General features: G+C 43.0%; 1 protein-coding gene across 10 annotated transcripts in view; it reads left to right on the top strand.

The window, feature by feature from the left end:
• PCYT1B (phosphate cytidylyltransferase 1B, choline) overlaps positions 1-20,382 on the top strand; it is a 126,431-nt gene that overhangs the window by 26,365 nt on the left and 79,684 nt on the right. For 2 of the 10 annotated variants that reach the window (XR_006710981.1, XM_045472142.1), the window contains exon 1: positions 37-394. The exons of 4 other annotated variants lie outside the window; for them this stretch is intronic. Coding sequence is in view for 5 of the 6 variants with exons in the window: in XM_045472142.1 (XP_045328098.1) it covers positions 278-394 (117 nt within the window). In the remaining variant the exon portion in view is untranslated. Of the gene's footprint in view, positions 1-15; positions 395-20,382 lie in introns of those variants that run through there. 4 more of the 10 variants (XM_045472151.1, XM_045472146.1, XM_045472148.1 and 1 more) reach the window with 4 other exon arrangements.

Raw genomic sequence — 20,382 nt, 5'->3', positions numbered from 1 at the left:
GCTCCATGCAAATGAGGTACTGTATCCCGCACCCGCCGCACCAGTGCCGTCTGGTTGTTATAGTGATAAACTGAGGCCTTGCCTTTTGGCTTCTTGGGGAAGGAAACGGGAGGGGGTGTGTAGGGGGGTAACCTCTTCACTTCCCCCAGGGAAGACAGAAAGAAGGGGCGAAGAAGGGGGATGGGTGAAGAAGAGAAAAATACGTGACAAAGAAAACATTCTCTGCCTGGGAGGAGACTCACAGAGGGTGTAGAGCTGGAGGGAGCATTCACTGGCCATGCCAGTACTTACCACTGATGCTGAGTCAGAAACAGGTATCCCAAAATCCCTTTCCAATGAGCCTCCCTCAGAAACCATGGAGGAAATAGAGCACACATGCCCACAGCCTCGACTGGTAAGTAAAGACAAAGGATGCAAATGTTATGCTTGGCTATGGCACAAAAGAGTTCCTTCTGCGCCTGCAGCCAGCGAGGAAAACGATGCTTGGAGGATTTTCATGTAAATGAGAATGGAGCTACCGCCTAATCCTTCTCAGCTGTTTATACTTAGCTTCTATACCGGGCGCTGCTCTCAGCTTACAAAGCATTATTGTATTGGCTGGGTAGGAAACGGGCTGTTTGGGCTATGCTGTTTTTCTGCCTTGGGAGGAGGGGATGGCCTTTTTCCTTTTAGGTGTCTTCTCGTCTGAAGATAAAAATCCCACAGTGCGTTTTAAAATGGTATTCGCTTCGCAAAGCTTGGGACGAGTCCGTTGTTAAGTTATAAATTCTAGCTGAGGAACGATTCGGTCCCCAACTCATTTTGGTGCCTAATGCCAATTTTGGAAAAATGAAAACGATATGGAAGCAAAACTTCCCCATTCGTTTGAACATTTCAAAATAAATAAGTAAAAGGGTCCCTCCCGTGATGCATTTAAGAAGCAAGGTGCATTTTAAATGAATCCTAAGCATTTCCAGAGTGTGCTGGGAGGGTTTGTCTTCAGATAGTAGAAACCTGGGGAAGCTGCATTTACTACTTAGAAACGGGTTGCATGCCTTTAATGATGAAAGTGTGGAAACGGGGGCGCTCGGAGCTTCCTTCCATCTCAGTGACTGGTATCCCAAATTTCATGAGTTGTTTCTGCCCTTGTGCATGATTATTTTAGCAGGTGTGGAAGATGGTTGTCAACCACCTGAGCTTAGTATATCCTCAAGGAATCAAAAACACCAAATGGGTGGTGGGTTTTCAGTGTCCTGAGGTCCTGTGAAAGTTGGAAAGACCTCTCTTCCAACTCTCAAGTTCAAGTGACAGACTAGTTAGAACAATCCTTTTTGTAGTCGTTTCCCCCAAGTTAAAAGGTGCAATGTTTTGATTGGCCAAGGAGTTTGACCCTGGGAAGAGGTTTTTAAGAAAGTATTTTGTGATGTAGCATTTTCTGTGAACTCCGTAAATGAAGGCTCACAGATTCCAAGGCCAGCCCATCATGGAACTGCTTTTTCTTCATAAGGGTTACAAGGGTTCAAAGGCAGGCTTAGAACAACTCCCAAAAACATGAAAACACAAGAAATTATATTAGAGTGCTGTGGGCTTTTGTTCACTGTGTTTCTGTTTTATAAAATATATTTTTCTTAGGGCAGTTTAATATTAATGTGTCCCGCATTTGAGCCACTTACTGAGTGGCATACGTGATGTAGGGCCTATGTTCTCGTGGGATATAAACCATTCCAATAAGTTTCTTACCGCAGGATTCCTCTGAACCACTAAAGAACTCCTGATTTGGCGTTGAAAAAACAACACAAATGACCACTTAAAGCCTGTAACGAAGATGGTGCAGGGGAGAGAGAGGCAGCATCAAATTCCAGTTTGTATCATTTGACTCTCCTCACTTCTTTTCCTTCCCTTTTTGCCTTTGAACTCTTCTGCCCCTTGGTTGATTCTGAGAGGGTGGGCAGAGGAAGTCAAGGGAAGGAAGAAAGTTGAAGTACTTTGCACTGTCACTTGTGACGTCTCATCCCGGAGGTGGCTCTAAAGAGTCCTGCAAAGCTGGCAAGGTTACACCTGCACCTCTGTGCTGTTTTAGAAATAAGGAAATGGATGCTCAGAGAGGGTGAGTGACTTTCCCAGAGTCACACTGCTTTGAAGGAGTTGAGCTGGGATTTGAAGATCCCAAGTGGAAGATCTTTCCTGTACAACACACCCTGGAGTGAGGTACATTCCCTTCCCATCTTTTTGCCAGTTCTAGCCTAAAGTAAGTGCGGGTGTGTATACAGAAGCTGAACTGGTAAAGTAATGGCTTTGGTCTACCTCTGATTAAAAAACACACACACACAAAACTTTACAGGGGGCGCCTGGGTGGCTCAGTCGGTTGAGCGTCTGACTCTCGGGTTCAGCTCAGATCATGATCTCACTTGTCGTGGGTTCCGGCCCCACGTTGGGCTCTAGGCTGACAGTGCAGAGCCTGCTTGGGTCTCTCTCTCCCTCTCTCTCTGTCCCTCCCCCAATTGTGCTGTCTCTGTATCTCTCAAAATAAGTGAATGACCTTAAAAAGAATTTAAAAAGCTTTCCAAGTTGTCTACCATTGTCATGGGCTACTGAAAATTTGGTCGGTTTAAATCAGGGCTGCAGCCAATTTATAATCCAAAACTCAGGTTTTAGAAACCCCTTTTCTCAGCAAACTTTGATCACTGTAGGGGTATATTCTAAGTTTGGATTTACACTTGAGGGCTGGACTTTCCCTTGCTAGTGATTTTACTTGAATAGCTAGGCTCATGTTAACCACTTAATAACAAAGATTGTTGAAGACAGAGTGGCGAGGGAAAATGTCAAATAGCATTTCTTTTTATGGTTTTTAGTAGTTTCTGTTGATCCTTAGCTTTGCTAATATCCTCACATTTCAAATTGTATAAATTCTTTGTTATGCCCAGCACCCACCCATAATGATCAAAATCGCACATGGGTCACTGGCGCCACAACCGTCCGCAAGGTATGACTGCTGAGTTCCAAAGTTACTTAAAGTTCATGAAAAACTTAAGAGATTCCCCTCCAGAGGACAGGATCCTTCTCCCACTTATTATCAAACGTGAATTCATACAGTTTAGAGGAAACAGGACTCAGTAACAAAACATCATCTTAAAGTAGCGGGCGCCGGGGTGTCTCAGTCAATTGAGTGTCCGAATCTTGATTTCAGCTCAGGTCATGATCTCGCGGTGATCGTGAGATTGAGCCCCGATGTGCTCAGCGCTGAGCGAGGAGCCTGCTTGGGAGTCTCTCCCTTTCTCCCTCTCCCTCCTCCTCCCTCCCTCTCCCTCTGTCTCTCTCGCCTGATCACACATTCTGTCTCTCTCTCTCTCTCTAAAACAACAACAAAAAATTTTTAAAGTAGCAATTAGCAAAGTAGTTCTCTTTTTATTAGCTGAGGCACACATTGGCTCCCCAAACTCACTCTGACTTTACCTAGGGATATGGAAAAGGAAATTTCTGGGTAAATAAAGGGCCATAAAGCTTTATTGCAAGACCTGGAGTATGCACTTAGGTTGCTGAATGCCATTGTCTGTAAGTAAATATTTTATTTAAATCTCAGCAGTTGTGTCAAATGCCCTTTTGTAATGAACTGTGCTCTCTTTTTAGTGTGGCACTTGGAAAGCTGTGCGCAGTATTCCTGTGTCTATGTGCGTTTGCCTATATATTTTCCGCGAAGCTTCTCTTGTGATCCTGCTGAACTCAGCCCGCGTTGATTGAGTACCTACTACATGTTGAGCTCTGAGCCCTCAAGCAGTTTGTGATCTGGGGATTCTAGAAGAGACTGGCACATAAACAGATAGTTTACCTACAGGATGATAAGGGCACTGTGTGCTAAGAGGTGTGTTATCAGGTGCATTGGGGGCAGAAAGGAGTGTGGTGACCACTCCACGAGTCAGTTTCCTGGGGAACGTGGAGTAGAAGCCAGTCTTGTCATCACTGTATCTCTGGCCTCTAATACAGAGCCTGGCATAGCCCTTTAAGGAAATGAGGCGTGAAGCTGGCACACATACATAAACGGGCCTTAAAACAATCTTTATTTTATATCCTTGTAACTAGCAAATTGATAAGGATATTGAGGGTGCAGTGCGGTCATGTTCAAGGGGAAATTTTTCTGAAAGGAATATTTATCGTTTTTCCACCTGCCTTCTTTTTCGTTGAAAAAATATATAAGAAAGGAGAGGAGTAAATAGAATTAAGTAACGCTGATTAAATTAGAAAAGAAATAACAAAATTACCTAGGTTTTCTGATCAAGCTTCTATCTTGGGATGTAATCGTATTACCCCTACTACTTTACCATGGTACTCAGGTTTGGGATGTGTCTGACAACTCTTCTTTCCATCGTTACAGCGTTTATTCTTGATCGTTCACTTGTTGTCCCTTCTTTGCAATTTTCTTGCTTCAACATGATGCAAGGTGACTCATAAGCTTGGCCGTCAAGGAGAGAAACTGAGTGGTCAGGGGTGGTGTGGATGTACTAGCCCTCCTCCAAGACCCAATTCCTGAGGGGCGAGTACCCCTTGTGGGCAAGGACAGTGCCTTCATATCTCCCCAGCTCTCAGACTGTGCCTAGACAACTCCTCCAGGTCCAGCAAGTACCCCATGAACCCTTTCGAATAAGGCCCAGCCCTCCCCCCACCCCCCGCCCAAAGCTGTCTGCTTAAGGATTTGGTTGACGACCTTGGTCAAGTTCTTCTAGGAGTGCCTTGTACTGTCAGAAGGAAGTTGTAATTCTAGCCTGCAATAGTCACTTCCATGAAGATGGGTGTACCACGAACCAACTGAAAAGGCCTTGGAAATAAAAAAAAAAGGGGGCTGGTTTGATACGCCACATTAGCAGGAGTTCATTTCGGGCTTGACTTCAAAGCAGAGCAGTGCCAAGAGACTGCTGTCTTGAAGAAGGTGCATTATGTCAATTGGGAGGTAGGATGCTCACCCGCTAATGATCAAAAAGATGACTGGATTTCCAGAGACATTGGTGGCTTCCTTTAGTAGTATCACCATCTATTTAACCCCTCAGAGCAGCATGTATTTTAAAAGGGAGATACTTACTGTTCTGTGTTGGTGAAAGTAAATATGAGTTTCCTTGGGCATTTACTGTGGTCAGCTGGAATCATGCCCAAGGTTATTATCAGACATTTTCCTGTTGGTTTCAGTCCGAATGCAGCTTCCATTTCTTGCAGATCGATGCTAGCCAGGTGTATTATTGAACATGGAACCAGTGAATTAGTTTCCTCCATTCTCTTAAGTTGGTTCTTGTGCCAGCCCCCCATTTGCCTAATGCTAAAGTCCTTATGGAAGAAATAAATCTCAGTTGGTAAGAAGATGGGTAGGTTCTTTGTTTCATTTTGGTGTTTGAGCGTGTAGAAATGAGAAGGTTGTGTGTGTCTTCACCCAGGCAGTGAGGAGGATTTAAAGCTGATTCAGTGATGCAGGGCTTTAGAAGGTAACAGAGAAAACTCAGTCCCCTGTCAGCCGGATCCAGTTAGCCAGCCCGAGAGCAAGTTCTCTGTGCAGTAATGCACCAGGTGCTGTGGGGAGGAGTAAGAGAAGTAATTCACAGCCCCTACCCTTGAATATCATGTCCACTTAACAGGAGACCGTAGTTTGGGATGTGGAAGCATGCCAGGATGCTGAAATCCTTTGTGAGAGAGCTTTTTTTTCTTTTTGGTACATTTGACATTAATATATTGGACTTTACGTACCTTATAAGCTGCATTTTATCCACTAAGCAGAAGTGCTTCCCAACAAGGGAGACTCCATTGACCAGATCCCCAAATTAAGACAGGTCCCTGCCTCTGAAGAAAACATGCAACTTGCTGATCCCAAAACATTTTTGGACACGGAGAGGACCAGTCTACTTTTGAGGGGATCTTAAGTCCCCAGTGTAAGCGGCAGACTCCAGCCTCTAGACCAGTGCTGTCCAGTAGAAATACAATTTAAAATGTTCTAGTAGCCAGGGTTTAAAAAGTTGAAAAAGGTGAAGTTAATCTTAATATGTTCTGTTTAGCCTGATATATCCAAAATATGATCATTTCAACATTAATCAATATCAAAATAACGAGTGGGGTATTTTATATTCTTTTCTTGATAGTAAGTCTGAGATCCAGTGTGTATATTATATTGGAACACATCAAAATTCAGACTAGCCACTTTCAAGTGCTCGGTAGCCATATGTGGCTGTAGAGGGAGCTTAGATACCTGCACAAGCCTGTAGAGAGAGAGAGAGAGCTCTGCAAAGCCGCAATGATAAATACATGTCATGTTGCATAGCACACACACACACACACACACACACACACACGTATATTTACTCAAAGCTAAGAAACTATTTCATACTTTGCACTTGTAATATTTTCTTTGCTACCCTATCCTCTTTTGGTTTGGAGACTATTGTAGTGATGTAGATGAGAATTATTAAGTTTGAAGTTACGGATGGTGCAGTGGAGAAGGAGAGAACTGCATGAATATGGGAGACACTAAGGAGGTAAGCATCCCAGGATTTGACAACTGAGTCTGAGCGTTGGCCAGTATCAAGGAAGATTCAGTTTTCTGGCTTCCTCGAGTGGGTACCATCACTGAGGTGAGAGTATTAGGGGACAGTAGGTTGTGAGAGTTGCGTTGGGGATAGCATGCAGACTTCCATTTGGAGGTGTCTACTTAATGTTTGGTTTTGGAACTCGGGAGAGAGTTCTGAGCTGGAGATGTAGATGTGGGAGAGGTCAGTGTGGAAGAGATGGAAGTGAAATTGATCGGAATGAAATGGAGTCAGACAGTTTCTGGACCAAGAACATGGTAATTGAAATGGAAATGGTTAGCTAGCAAGAGCGCCTCAGGATAATCCTACTACAAGTAATTCGAGAAGATAACTGACCCTGGGCCATACTATCAGGTTCTTAGAAGGGGAGAAATAGAAGAGCTGTAATTAAAACTATTAGAAGGCTCCTTATAGCTGCCTGTATCTATGTGAAATCTGGTTAAATTAATCTACTCTATCCCAGAATCTTTCCAGAATCGAGCCCTGAGGGACACCATTTATTATTTTTTTAAGCTTATTTATTTATTTTGAGAGGGAGGCCAGAGAAAGGAGAGAGAGAATCCCAAACAGGCCCTGCATTTTCAGCTTGGAGCCCAATGCGGGGCTCGAACCCATGAACCTTGAGATCACGACCCGAGCTGAAAGCGAGTCAGACCCTTAACCAACTGAGCCAGCCAGGCACCCCCTGAGAGACACCATTCAAAGAGCCAGTAGAGGTGGATCATGAAAAGAAGACAGAGAGGTACTTCTCAAATATCTGGGAGATCAGGGGGCCAATGGCAGGGTACGTTCTGTGGTGGGAATGTCCAGTAGAACCAAATGCAGCAGACAGATCAAACGGGGTAATGAAGCAAAGGCTCCTTTGGATTTAGAAAGAAAAGGTCACTGGTGATGTTTCAGTGATGTAATGGGAGCAGAGGCCAGATGGCAGTGAGTTGAGGAGCTTTTAGAAGGTGGGGAAGTAGAAGGTTGCCTGAGAAGATAAGTAGATAGAATGTGTAGGATCCAAAGGTGGATGAATCAGGATTTAGGGTTGAGAGAGGCTAGCTTTTTTCTCTTCTTCCTTTTTCATCTCATTCTTCCCAACATCTGTCCAGTGTGCCAAGGCTTTTGGTTGGCTCATTCTTTGAAGATGGTAGTAACTCACACTTACATGCAAATGGCAAAGAGCCAGTGAGAGAAGGTGAAAGTGATAGGGGGAAAATTGAGGGGGGAATGAGTCTTGGGCTGTGGAGACACTGGGCTCTAGTGAACAAGTGGAAGAATTGGTTTCAACTAGAAGAGACATTTCTTTCACTGGCAAGCTGGCAAGGATGTTTTGGGTAAGAAGTTTTAAAGGGGGAGGGCATTGAATGTTGAAAGCCTCTCTATCTGATGGGCTCGGATTTCTCTCTAAGGTGGAGGTGAAGTTAGTGGCTTGGTTCTAGCAGGTGCAGAAGTGTAAATATGGGATAGCCTGAGAAGTTGGGTCCAACCCCGGAGTATTCCTCTCCAGAGGCCTCCAGGCTAGGGTGGGAATAGGGAAGGGTGGAAAGGCTGAGCGGTTCCTGATGAGACAGGGTTCCAAGGAGAGAAAATGGATCTGTCCCATTATGGCTTCTGGGGCTCCACACCAACCCCCAGGATCAAGAAAGATGTAGATTTGGAGCTTCCAGGGGAAGTGGGCTGGCCCACCGCAGAAGGGCGGGGCCTGGCAAGACAAGAATGCCACAGCCTAGTCTCTGCTCATTGGAGCCCACAGTTTCCTTCCAACGTCAGTTTTACCAGTGAACTACTCTGTGGGCTTAAGCAAATCACTTCTCATCTCTGGACCCTAGTTCTGTCTTTCATGACGGATTGGATAGATGATCTTTGCCAGCCCCAAGATTGTGATTCCAGCTTCCCTCACCACGGAGCATGCTCCACCCCAGTGTGTTCTGTTTGATCTCTTGCTTCTCTCAAAAAGCAGGGCTACCCCACTCCTCCCCTCCTTTTGGTTTTATCCATTTGGGGTAAAAACAGGTTGAATGATCTTATGGCAGGACACATTGGCTAAATACGAATAACAAACGCTGGCAAAAGACTCTGGAACTTTACATTAGTAAAAGAAACAAACCTGTTGTCTTCCAACTTTATTCTTCAGATGCTTCTTCAGAAAGGTTGAGTGTATTCTAAATCATATGTTGAACATTCTAGTCATTGTCCAAAGAAACCTAGCTTGAATCTCTTCTTAATGTGAATGATGACCCCCTAATTGATCTATCTCCTAACACTAAAGTTCGAAATACTGGGTTTTCTTTGAGGCAAGGCAGTATGGCATTGAGCTGTAGGGGCCTTGTCTAGCTGAAGCCAGCCACATCAGCTCACTGCTTCAGGTTAAAGTCCAACAGTGCGTCAGGCCATAGTCTTGGAACTCTTGACTCTTTTGCTCATACCCACACAAAGAAAGCTTCTTGGTGCCTCTTGATGGGAAAAAAATGTAGAAAAAGGTTTATTCCGTCTGATAACTGGGGGTGGGATGAAAAGGAGAAAACAAGGAAGGTAGGAACAGACCCAAGTCGTTGCAAGCTAGGCCTATTTTCTTCCAATAATCTCCCAGGTAACAGCCTCTACCTTGCTAGGATCTGATTACCCGTTGCTGGCCTCAGACCATAGCATTATTGTTTTAACATTCCTACCTTCCTCTTTATCCCAGCAGGAGACAGGTTGTATGGGAGGCTGGGGAAGCTGACCTTGCTTGGGGATAAAGAGACAGTTTAACACTCAACAATCTTGAAGGCACACTTGAAAACACAGTGATTAGAAAGTAAAGCAGCAAGCCCTGTTCGTGTGCACCTGTGTAATAATGGGCAGGGCCACGCGAGGCCAGCCCATGAAGCTGGATTCATTTTCATATAATCTCCTCACTTCCACCAAAGCGTGTGACTTGATGTTTTTGTTTTCCACTTCATAATTCATGCACGTTGAACCTGACATAAGTGTAAAAGGGAGCTGACGGCGATTTAAGCTGGCATTTAAGAAGAATAGCAACAATAATAATAGGTTAATACAAGCCCCGTGAATGATGTGTACGGCCTGTTGCCAACCAAATGATGCTGGAAGCCTATTCCTGGTACCTGCCGGCTTCTGGGCTTCATGTCTAGTGCCTGATTTTGATGGTAGGCACAGTCACATGACACGAAATCCTATTGTACCTCCAAATTGTTCAGTTACGCGGGAATTGTTCTATACTGGGCTTAAGACTAGTGGTCTCATTCATTGCCCTCTGTGGGCAAATGGGGGACTGATGCACCCTGTGTTAGGCACTGTGCTGGTGCCCTATGTGTGTGACCTCGTTTAACCAGGCTGCAGGCCTGTAAGATAAGGATCACTATTCCCTGTGTTAGAAATAAGGAGACCAAGAGTTAAGTAATTCCCCAAAGATCAAGCACACTGATAAAGCTGGGATTTAAAGTTAGGTTTGTCTGACTTGTAAAGCCCCATGTTGCCACTACACACAGTCCCCCAGTATCAGTGAGCAGAGAATCACCTGCTCAGGCTTCCAGGGGAGTTGGAAGCAAGGTGTTTGTACATGCACTTTGAAAAATGCTGTATTTAGCTCTCCCGTGTCACATTGTCCGCCTTTGGGACCAGGAATGGAAACAATTTCGATGTCTAGGCTCTTGGTAGTAAATTTAGAAACTCAAAGTAAAGATTTTTGACCCGGCGTACCTACTCCTAGCAAACTTGTACGTATGGCCACAAAAGATGAGTAATAGGATGTTCTTAGCAGCATTATTCATAATAACTCCAACTGGAAACTACCCAGATCCCCGGCAGAAGAAGAATGGATAAATAAGTTGTTGTATTTTCACACAATGAAATGCTACATGGCAATGGAGCATGAAGAGTCTACAACTACCTGCAAAAATATGGATAAATCTCACAAACATAGTATCGAATGAAAAGAAGCCAGTAACAAAAGAATATGCATTACAGGATTCCATTTCTATTAAATATTTTAAAAATAGGCAAGCCAATCTGTGAGGTTAGAAGTCAGGATAGCAGAAGGAGCACAGGACGGATGCTGGCAGTGGTAGTTTACTTGATCTGGGTGCTGCTGCGTATGTTCATTCTGTGCACGTCCAGAGTTCCACACTTAGGATCTCTGCACATTGCCGTACATGTATTGTTCTTTAATACAAAGTTGAAAGGTGCTGTGACCACAGTAATGGAGAGAGGGGCACTCAGCAACAGATTGAGCATTTCACATAACTGGTGATCTCACAGATCCCATTCTAAGGAATGGTATCCAATCTTACCTGCAGTTACAGCTCTGGGCCACTAACAGAGCTTTGCTGTGCTCCTGGGTCAGCACCCAGCCTCGAAGAGAGCATAGGTAAGCTGCTGAACTAAACTCGCCTTGCTTCTAGTACCTTGTCTAGCCTTAGGTTATCTGTGAATTAAAAGCCATAGTGCCCAATCTATGTGTGTTTTATAACGATGGCCTGGCCACACAGTCCGTTTCTAGACTCAGAAGGAGGTGGACGGGATTGATTAGGTAGCAAGAGGGACTCTGGATAATCCTTTTATAGGGCAAATTCTAGGAAACGACTGACCCCAAACCATCCTATCATGTTTTTTAAGGGAAGAAAAATAGAAGAGCTGTAACTAAGCTAAAGAAATCCTCCCTGTATCTGCCTATCTCTATATGAGATCTGATTAAATTAATCTACATATCCCACCGTCTTCCAGGATAGAATCCTGAGAAACAGTTTTTAAAGGTCCAAGAGAGGAAAGGTATTGAAAGGAAGACAGGCATTTCTCAAATAGGTGGGAGTCTGGGTTCTAAGAGCAATGTGGTTGGTTCATTGATAGTTAGATGTGCGGGGTTTTTTTGTTTGTTTCCATAAAATACTGTTTTTATTAAAGAAGTCATCCACTCTGCACAATCAATCTTCTTTGGAACATCTTTCTTTGGAAAATCTTCTTTGGAAGATCTTCCCTTCAGTGGCTCACGAAAAAAGGGGGGGTTATTATTGAAATGGAATCTAGCAAATACCTCAGGCTGCAACATTTTAGAAATATCTGTACTTCCGTCCAACTTTACAGCAAACCTCCCACACTGCATAATTTGTTCTAATGCTTGTTTCTTCCAGTCTTCAGCAATGTTTTCTATATGTCTTCTAAATATATTTGCTGACAAAGGAATGCGTTTTTGTTTGACATCAATTTTTTCCCCATGAACTAGAGCAGCCAGCTGTACTGTGGCATGAAGAGCAGGTGCTTCTGCAATGGTATGAGACTTTTGGTTTTTCTTTATTGAATTACGGAAATTTTTGAAAAAGGCTTCTGCCATTTATGATTACATGCAACAGTATTTTGTGAAGGCCTGGATTGAGTATCACGTCTTGAAACGTCACTGAAAAAAATCCTAGAGATTTCTCTTCATGTTCTGGATGCTTTGCTTTTAAGTATCATGGTAATTACAGTAGCTTCGTACGATCGTAACCTAATAACTCAAGGTACAATATACGCTCCAGGTGAAGTTTAATGCTAATGGCAGCAGATATTTCAAATAGTCCTCTTTGTGATAATCGTCCATTCAGCTGTCTTCCTGTTGATCTGATTAGGTCTTCGTTGTTCATACCTGATAACGTGGCTGATGCAAGACACCTACAAAGGGCTCTTGTTCGCTTGTGCTTGTATTATTTTCGCTTTCCTATTTCATTATGGAAAGTGTTTTAAGCCAATTGGTGATCCTGTGAGCATTGGTTTAGTTAAAACTAGGTAACATAATCTATAAATGCCCTTTACCAGGCCCACGCAAACTGCATTAAATTACAATAAGCTAAAAGCAAATGAAAATGTCAGGGGATCCAGACCCCCCTTCTCAGCTGTACACTTTGCATTTTTCCTTGAGGACACTTCATGGACGTGATGTTGACAGAGATAGGGCACCGTATCAACCTGCATGTTAGAATTAGATGTCAGTAACGCGTCTTGTTTTTTAACATGAAAAATAAATCTAAGCCCAAGTGTTGTTCTCTAATGGATTGTCTCGCCTGTCCCACATTAGAAATCCCTGGTCTCCAGATTCTGCATCTTGCCCTTGGATCCAGCAGTGAGGGGGAGGACAGCATTTTCAGGCTCCGTGTTTGGCCTCTTATAGAAATGCTCTCTTGAACTGCTTTTTGGTTCTGAGGCTGTGCCTTGCCTCATAATGGTACTTTGAGCAAACAAAAAACAGGGTTTTCTTTATTAGGGCGTTGTTGTTGAGTATGCTGGTCCCACTACCGAGCATCACCCAGCATGCCCCTTCCGGCAGCACCACTGGAGCAAAGGCTATAAAATTCGGCCTCAGGAAACGCCGTGCTCCTCCTCAGGATCTATTTTGGTTTTTTGCTTACGGACGATATTAACTTTGTCTCTCTCTTTGCTCTGACTGCTTAGAGCTTAAAGTCATTTTTGTGATCGGCCTGAAATGTGGAGAAGTGGGATAGGGATTCCTGTATGCTCGTTTCCCTTCTGACCTTTGTTGAAACCGTATTTCCTCCCTCAACCCAGATCTTGCAACTATTCAACTTTCAAATCTTTTTTTTTAAAGTCACCTCAAGTCCTTTGAGGAAGAAGATGGGATATGAATAAGATATATGATTGTTATTGATGTTCATTATAAACTCCTTAAGCTCAGTTGCTTAAGAAAAATGGACTTAGGGTATGGACTTTTTCAATCTTGAGGTAAAAATGATTATTTTCTCTTGTCAGCATCCTCTATGCATTTCGTGAATCTAAGATGCCCTTGATTATGAGATACAGTCCCATTGCAGAGATGTTACAATGTCAGAAAATTGCCCATACTGGTTTTAAGACATTTCTCATAAGACCCCTCTCCTCATCTCAGAGATGTTAACATGTGGGGGAAAACATACATTTTAGGATAAATGAATGTATTATTTAGAGTACATTTCAGAAAGTGACACATGGGTGGTGTGGGGGGTTAGGGCTTGTGGGCGGTCAATGTTTTAGGGAAGCCTGGATCCCTAGAGCATAATAACATTTCTGATCTTGGGTTGCTGGAAGGGCAGAAATTGCTAGCCTGACCTAGGTGCAGGTGTTCACACATTGGTTTAAAAAATGTGACTATAAAGGACATACATTGTACTGTGACTATAAATGACACAGCTTTTGTAGAGGCTAATTCACCAACACATGTTAAAATGTTCTGCAAATATTTATCTCGAAAATGTTCATACCCCTGGTCTAAGTAATTCAGCTTCTAGGCATCTATCCTAAGGAAATAATCAGAGGCTCAGAGCTATGTTTAGAATGTTACTTACATTACTAAAACCTAAACAACTTCATATTCAACAACAGAGAGATATCTAAATACATTACGGTTTTTCTGTTCAGGGGCATGCTGTATAGCTATCAAAATTAGCGAGAGTTAAATGTGAAATCAAATGTGTGCCTCCTGCTCATGTGGCTGTGTACCTAAAACTTCTCTAAAAAATAAAGTCTATTAAAAACAATGGGAGGGTGTTTTGCAGGAGTATGGACTCTTGAGAGGGTGGGGGGCTGTCACAAAGTGGCCATGGCTGGTGCAGTTAGAGCAGCTGGGGTCTCATTATACATCCTGCTCGGACTGCTGTCATTGGCATTGGGTAGGCCAGGCCTCGGGGAGGCTGTTCGGCGTAGCCGATGACCAGTTACCCAGAATCCTTGGAAAAGGAAATGACTTTACTGAAGGGGCCATTCTTCAAATGTATCTTACTGCTTAGCTTGCCCATTGCCTACTCGTTCTCATTTTGGGATACCTGCTAATCTCTCCTCTCGGGCCCTGCACCAACCAGCATTGGCCTCCAGGCCAACCAGGGCAGCTCCTTTCACAGCTAAACTTGATTGGCCTGTATTGTATTTCCTGGTGCCACTTGCACCTTCAAAATAGAAACATGAACAGATAAATTAGGTGCTCCTGCTTCCCTCCTATCTTTTTAATTTAACATTCTCTCTCTGAGATATGATGCCCCTACTTTTCATTGTCTTGCCTAAAAGAGTAATGCTTGGGAATTTTAGGCTCAGGGCTAGGGAGAATGGGAGATAGAACCACCAGATAATACCCTTAAAATAGTGAGGTTGAAGCCTAAATGACATAATAAAGTAATCATGACATACTGAGTGGAAAAAACCGTTCATGTAGATAGGATTCCAAAGTTGTTAATATGTATGCATATCAGAAAGCCCTAAAAGAAATATAGAGAGTGTTAACAGTGGTTATATTTGGAAAGTAGAATTATTGGTGAATTTTGCTTTCCTTTCTTTATTTCCCCAAGTTTTCTGTAGGATATATCATGATAAGAAGAAGTTATGCATTATATTTCTTATTCAGTTTAGTCTTTATGAATAAAATCATTATTAATAATTCTCTCTCCAGTTTCTTATCAATAATTATTTTCTCTCTAAGGACTTTAAATTCCTCCATTCAACAAATGTCTTTTGAGAACCTTCTGTCTGCCAGATACTGCCCTAGGAATTAGGGATATAGCAGTGAGGAGGATACAACAGACCAAGTCCCTGTTTTCTTTTCTTTAAAAAAAATTTTTTTTAATGTTTATTTATTTTTGAGAGAGAGGATTGGACAGAGAGAGAGAGAGAGAGAGAGAGAGAGACCAAAAGCAGGGGAGGGGCAGAGAGGGAGGGACACAAAGAATCCAAAGCAGGCTCCAGGCTCTGAGCTGTCAGCACAGAGCCCTATGTGGGGCTCGAACTCACGAACTACGAGATCATGACCTGAGTCGAAGTTGGACTCTTAACCAACTGAGCTACCCAGATGCCCGCCAAGTCCCTGTCTTCTTAGAGCTTCCAGTATTCAGGGGAGATTGGCCATAAATATATAGTGTCTCCTTATTAAACAACCAGGTCCTTGCCTCAGCCTGAACTCATGCCCTTAGCTGAATGAATGAATTGAGTCTAGTGGCTTTAAATAGCATTTATATCTGTATGGTTTCTTAACCTGTATTGCTAGCTTAGTTCTCTGTCCCCAGCTTTAGACTTGTAAATCCGACTGCCTACCTGATGTCTCCACTGGGAGATCTAACAGGTATGTCACACCAAATGTGTGAGAGCAGAATTCTTGATTTCTCCATCCTGTCTGTCCCACTCTCACACCTACTCTTCCAGCGTCTCCCCATGTTAGGGAGTGGTGATGCCATCTTTCCACGTCTTCAGGCCAGTGACTTTGGAGTTACCTTGACTTCTGTCAGTTTTTTTTACACACTACATTCAGTAAATTTCAAATTTTGTTTATTCAAAATCTATCCAAAATCTGACTACTTGTCACTACCTCCCGTGCTATCACCCTGGTCCCAGCCCCAGCTACCTACTCTTGCCCAATGAGTACACCAGTTCCCTTAGTGGTTTTCTTGCTCCTGCCTTTGACCTTTTAGAGTTTAACCTCAATGTAGCAGCCAGGTGGTCCCATTAGGACTAAGTCAGGTCATCTTACTCCCTGTGCAAAACTCTCTCATGGCTCCCATCTTCCCCGTGGAAAGCCAGTCTTTAGAGCATCCTAAAAACCCCATACCATTGGGTTCCTCCCATCTCCTGCCTTGTACCTCACCTCTCTGGCTGTATCTCCTACTACTTTTCTTTTTTTGTTCACCTTCTCCAGGCATACTGGCCTTCTTGTTATTCCTGGAAGAAGCTGGGCATGCTACTGCCTCAGGGCCTTTGCACTTGATGTTTCCTCTACCTGGAGAGTTCTTTCTCCACATGGCTCAACTGATCCTTTATATATTGATACATATATCAGCTCCCTTGGCTATCCTATTTACAGGTAAACCCTGTGCATTCTTTATCCCCCTTCCTTGCCTTTATTTTTTTCTAAGCACTATCACCTTTTAACATACTACGCATTTCACGTTCTTTGTTGTTGTTGTTGTTTATTATCTTTAAGGATCACAAAGACAGGATCTTTTTGGTTTTGTTTTTGTTTTTTTCCTGATATATCCTTAGAACCTAAAACCAGTGCCTGGCACACAGCAAGCCCTCAAGTAGTATTTGCTGGATGTTGGAAAAGTGAATAGAGAGTAGATAGTATGAAGATAACTTAAATTGTTTTTAAAAGCTCAAATAAATTTTAAATGTTCCATATACCTTAGAATAATATCATTTAGCAGTTAGTTTATAAATAATAGTTGTTATTTTTTTAATGTTTATTTTTTTTTTTGAGAGAGAGAGGGACAGTGTGTGAGTGGGGGAGGGGCAGAGAGAGAGGCAGATACAGAATCTGAAGCAGGCTCCAGGCTCTGAGCTGTCAGCACAGAGCCTGACATGGGGCTTGAACTCACAAACTGTGAGATCACGACCTGAGCCGAAGTCGGATGTTTAACCGACTGAGCCACCCAGGCGCCCCTAATGGTTGTTATTTTTAAAAGTACTCCTCTTTTCCTGTTAGACTCCTTTTCCCCTCGACATTTGGAACACCTGATCCTGGATTAGATTTCCTGCATCTCTGAATTCCCAAGATAGGAGATATTTCTTTAAATTTATTTTAAAATTAGATAAATTGTGGGGTGCCTGAGTGGCTCAGTCGGTTAAGTGTCCGACCGTGGGTTTTGGCTCAGGTCATGATCTTACGGTTCTTGAGTTCAAGCCCTGCATAGGGCTCCGCACTGTCAGTGCGGAGCCTGCTTGGGATTCTCTTTCTCCCTGTCTCCCTCAAAATAAATAAACAAACTTTAAGAATAAAATAAGATTGGGGGCCCTGGGTGGCTCAGTCGGTTGAGCATCCTACTTTGGCTCAGGTCACGATCTCATGGTCCATGAGTTCGAGCCCTGCATGGGGCTCTGTGCTGACAGCTCAGAGCCTGCAGCCTGCTTCGGATTCTGTGTCTCCCTCTCTCTCTGCCCCTTCCCCACTCACGCTCTGTCTCTCTCACTCTCAAAAATAAATAAATGTTTTAAAAAAATAAAAAAAAATAAGATGAATTGTATAAGTGTGTTCTCATGTAAAAATAAAATAACAGACACAAATGGAGTGAACAGTAAAAACATCCTTTCATCTCTTCTGCCCATGTGGTCTTCTTCCCCCAGTTAATAATTTGTTGTATATCCATCCTTCTTGGCCAGTGCTGTCCAAGAGAACTTTCTGTGACAATAGGAATGTTCTGTATCTATGCTAATACTGTAGCAGCCACTAGCCACATTTGGTTATCAAGCACTTAACATGTGGCTAACGTGACCGACAAAATGAGTTTTTAATTTTATCTCATTAATTTCACGAAATGTAATTTGAATTTAAGTAGGCACATGTGGCTAATGACTACCACATCGGACAGCACAGTTCCAAACTATTTCTACAATTAGCTATTTTTCTCTCTCTCTCTCTTTAAGCATACGATATCATACTATATAACATGTGTACGTATTATACTTCTTTCTCTGTCACTTGCTTTTTGCATTTAGCAAAATGTCCTAAAAATTGTTCCTGGTCTGTACATATGTATCTGTGTCACTGTTTTCAGTGTTGCCTATTACTTCATAATATGTGCATACCATACTTAGCTAAATGAAAAATAGATCTTTCTTGGTGCCGAGCGATGTGCTAGGCCTCCTTTGTCTCCGCTCCACTGGCATCTGTCAAGCCTCTGCAGCAGCTGCCTGCGCTGAGCCTCTGCATAATCACAGACAGAGTCCAAGAATCCAGGGATTTACATATGTTGGGCCTACAGTCAAGTGTAAAATCTACCGTTTCTTCCCTGTCTTCAAAAGACTAACATAATTTGATCCCAAATAAAATCATGCCTTAAAAACTATGTTCAACTGGCAAACACAAACCTAACAGAATGAGACTGAGGACTGAGATTTTGTGATGTGTTTTTCTAATTCTGAATTTGCAGTTCGAAAGCTGGGGAGTCCTGAGTCAAAAGGGCTGCCTGGGAAAAGTCGATTTGTTTCTGAGGTCCTGTTCTTATCTCTTTCGCGTATCCTGGTGAACAAGTTGTAACGTTGCTATAAAATTCTTTCCTACTGGAGGACATTCTTGGGATGGTTATGACTTTACTAACTATGGGTAATTCACTTTTCAATTGATCTCTGTGCTTCTAACATGCCTCATCAACATTTGCTAGTGAACATTTATTGAGCCTGGCAGCCGTACTCTTATGTATACTGTATCAGTCAAGGCCCTGTCGAGACACAGACGGCTCATTCTAAACGGGAAATATGAAAAGAGTTTAATAAAAGGGACTATTTACCAGGGTGCGGGCGTTTCAGGAAACCTCAAGGGATAGTATGCACCCTAGGCCTGGAAATGTTAGGGGTTGTCACTCCTAGGCAGGAAGGAAGGGGAGAGTGTGGTCGCCGGAACTTGGCAGGGCACTGTGTGAAGAGGGGCCTCTCACCACAAGCTGTGCATATCGGTAAAAGGACAGAAACACCACATGCTTCCTAGCAGTGAGGAGGCCAGGTGGAAAGATACCCTAAGGTCACTCTTGCCCTGCCCTCTGGGGTTTTGCTTACTTGTCATGGACCCAGCTCAACTTGAAGCAGAAAGGCAATGTAGCTTATTGGTGCACTCCATACCGGAAGCCATCCAGAGAGGAGTAGAGAAGAGCAGGAGAGAGTGGATTCTGGAGAAATAGAAGGAAGATATCACTTAGACACACATCACTTCATTTACTCCTTACAGTAGCTTCATGAGGTAGATTATTTTATTGGATAATCAAATAGGTGAAGATACTGAAGGTTAGTTTAAGGACCAGCAATGTTTTTAAAAACCATGTTTAAAAAATAAAATGGGTGTCAGCTTGCTGTCTGATTGATCCAGTTGTCAGTCATTGATGCGGGAGTACCGGTTCTATCCCCCGCCCTTTGTTTACATTCAACTGACATTTGCATTGTATACTTTATGTAACGTCCAATTTAAAAAAAAATAATAATTATTTATTTTAAGCGATCTCGACATCTAACGTGGGGTTTGAACTCATGACTCTGAGATCAGGAGTTGCATTCTTTTCTGACTGAGCCGGCCAGGTGCCCCATGTAATGTCTAATAGCTTTTAAGTAAATATTTGACAATGACTAATTGAACGCATTTTGCAAATGAAATGTCCAACATCTAAAGTCTTTGCCTTTAAAAAGCGTGACAGGAGGGGCTCTTGGGTGGCTCAGTTGGTTAAGGGCCAACTCTTGGTTTTGGCTAGGGTCATGATCTCACGGTTCTTGAGTTTGAGCCCCGCATCAGGCTCTGCACTGACAGTGTGGAACCTGCTTGGGATTCTATCCCTCTCTCTCTGTCCCTCCCACACTCTCTCTCCCTCTCAGAATAAATAAGTAAACGTTAAAAAAAATGTAGAAAAAGCATTATGGGAATATGGCTTTGGTATGATACAGTACAGTTTATATAACCAGAACCTATATGACAAATAGGCAGTGTATTCACATGCAATGACTCGGTGTTCTGAAATCCTAAATTAGGTAGAAAGAAGTTTAATTGCAGTCTTGCTCCAAGTCTGTGGTCTGGCAAGGTCCTTGCACATAGGAGGTCCGGGGTTTGGGGCCAGCCCTCTTTAACCCTTTAATACCCTCCATCTTTCCTGCTAAACATAAAAATTTCATGTGACTTCCAGCCCTGAATTTGGAATGTGGCTACCTAGGGGGGCACAGTCTATCCTCTGATGATCTCTACCAGTTCAGAGGCTTAATTTCTAAAATTTGTATGTTGAAAAGGGCAGGGTTTTCCCCCCACATATTAAATTAGTGAAAACTGAATATGCCTTATCAGACTAAAACCTCCTCCCATTCTAAAAGCACCATGCTTCACCTTTGAGGATTGCTGCCCCAGAGCCAATTCTGGTCTGTCCTTCCTTATTTCTCTCCTATTTAC

The sequence above is a fragment of the Leopardus geoffroyi genome, chromosome X, assembly GCF_018350155.1.
Source record: "Leopardus geoffroyi isolate Oge1 chromosome X, O.geoffroyi_Oge1_pat1.0, whole genome shotgun sequence".
NCBI lineage: Eukaryota > Metazoa > Chordata > Mammalia > Carnivora > Felidae > Leopardus > Leopardus geoffroyi.
The sequence above is the reverse complement of the archived record's forward strand: the minus strand, read 5'-3'. Positions and strand labels throughout refer to the sequence as shown.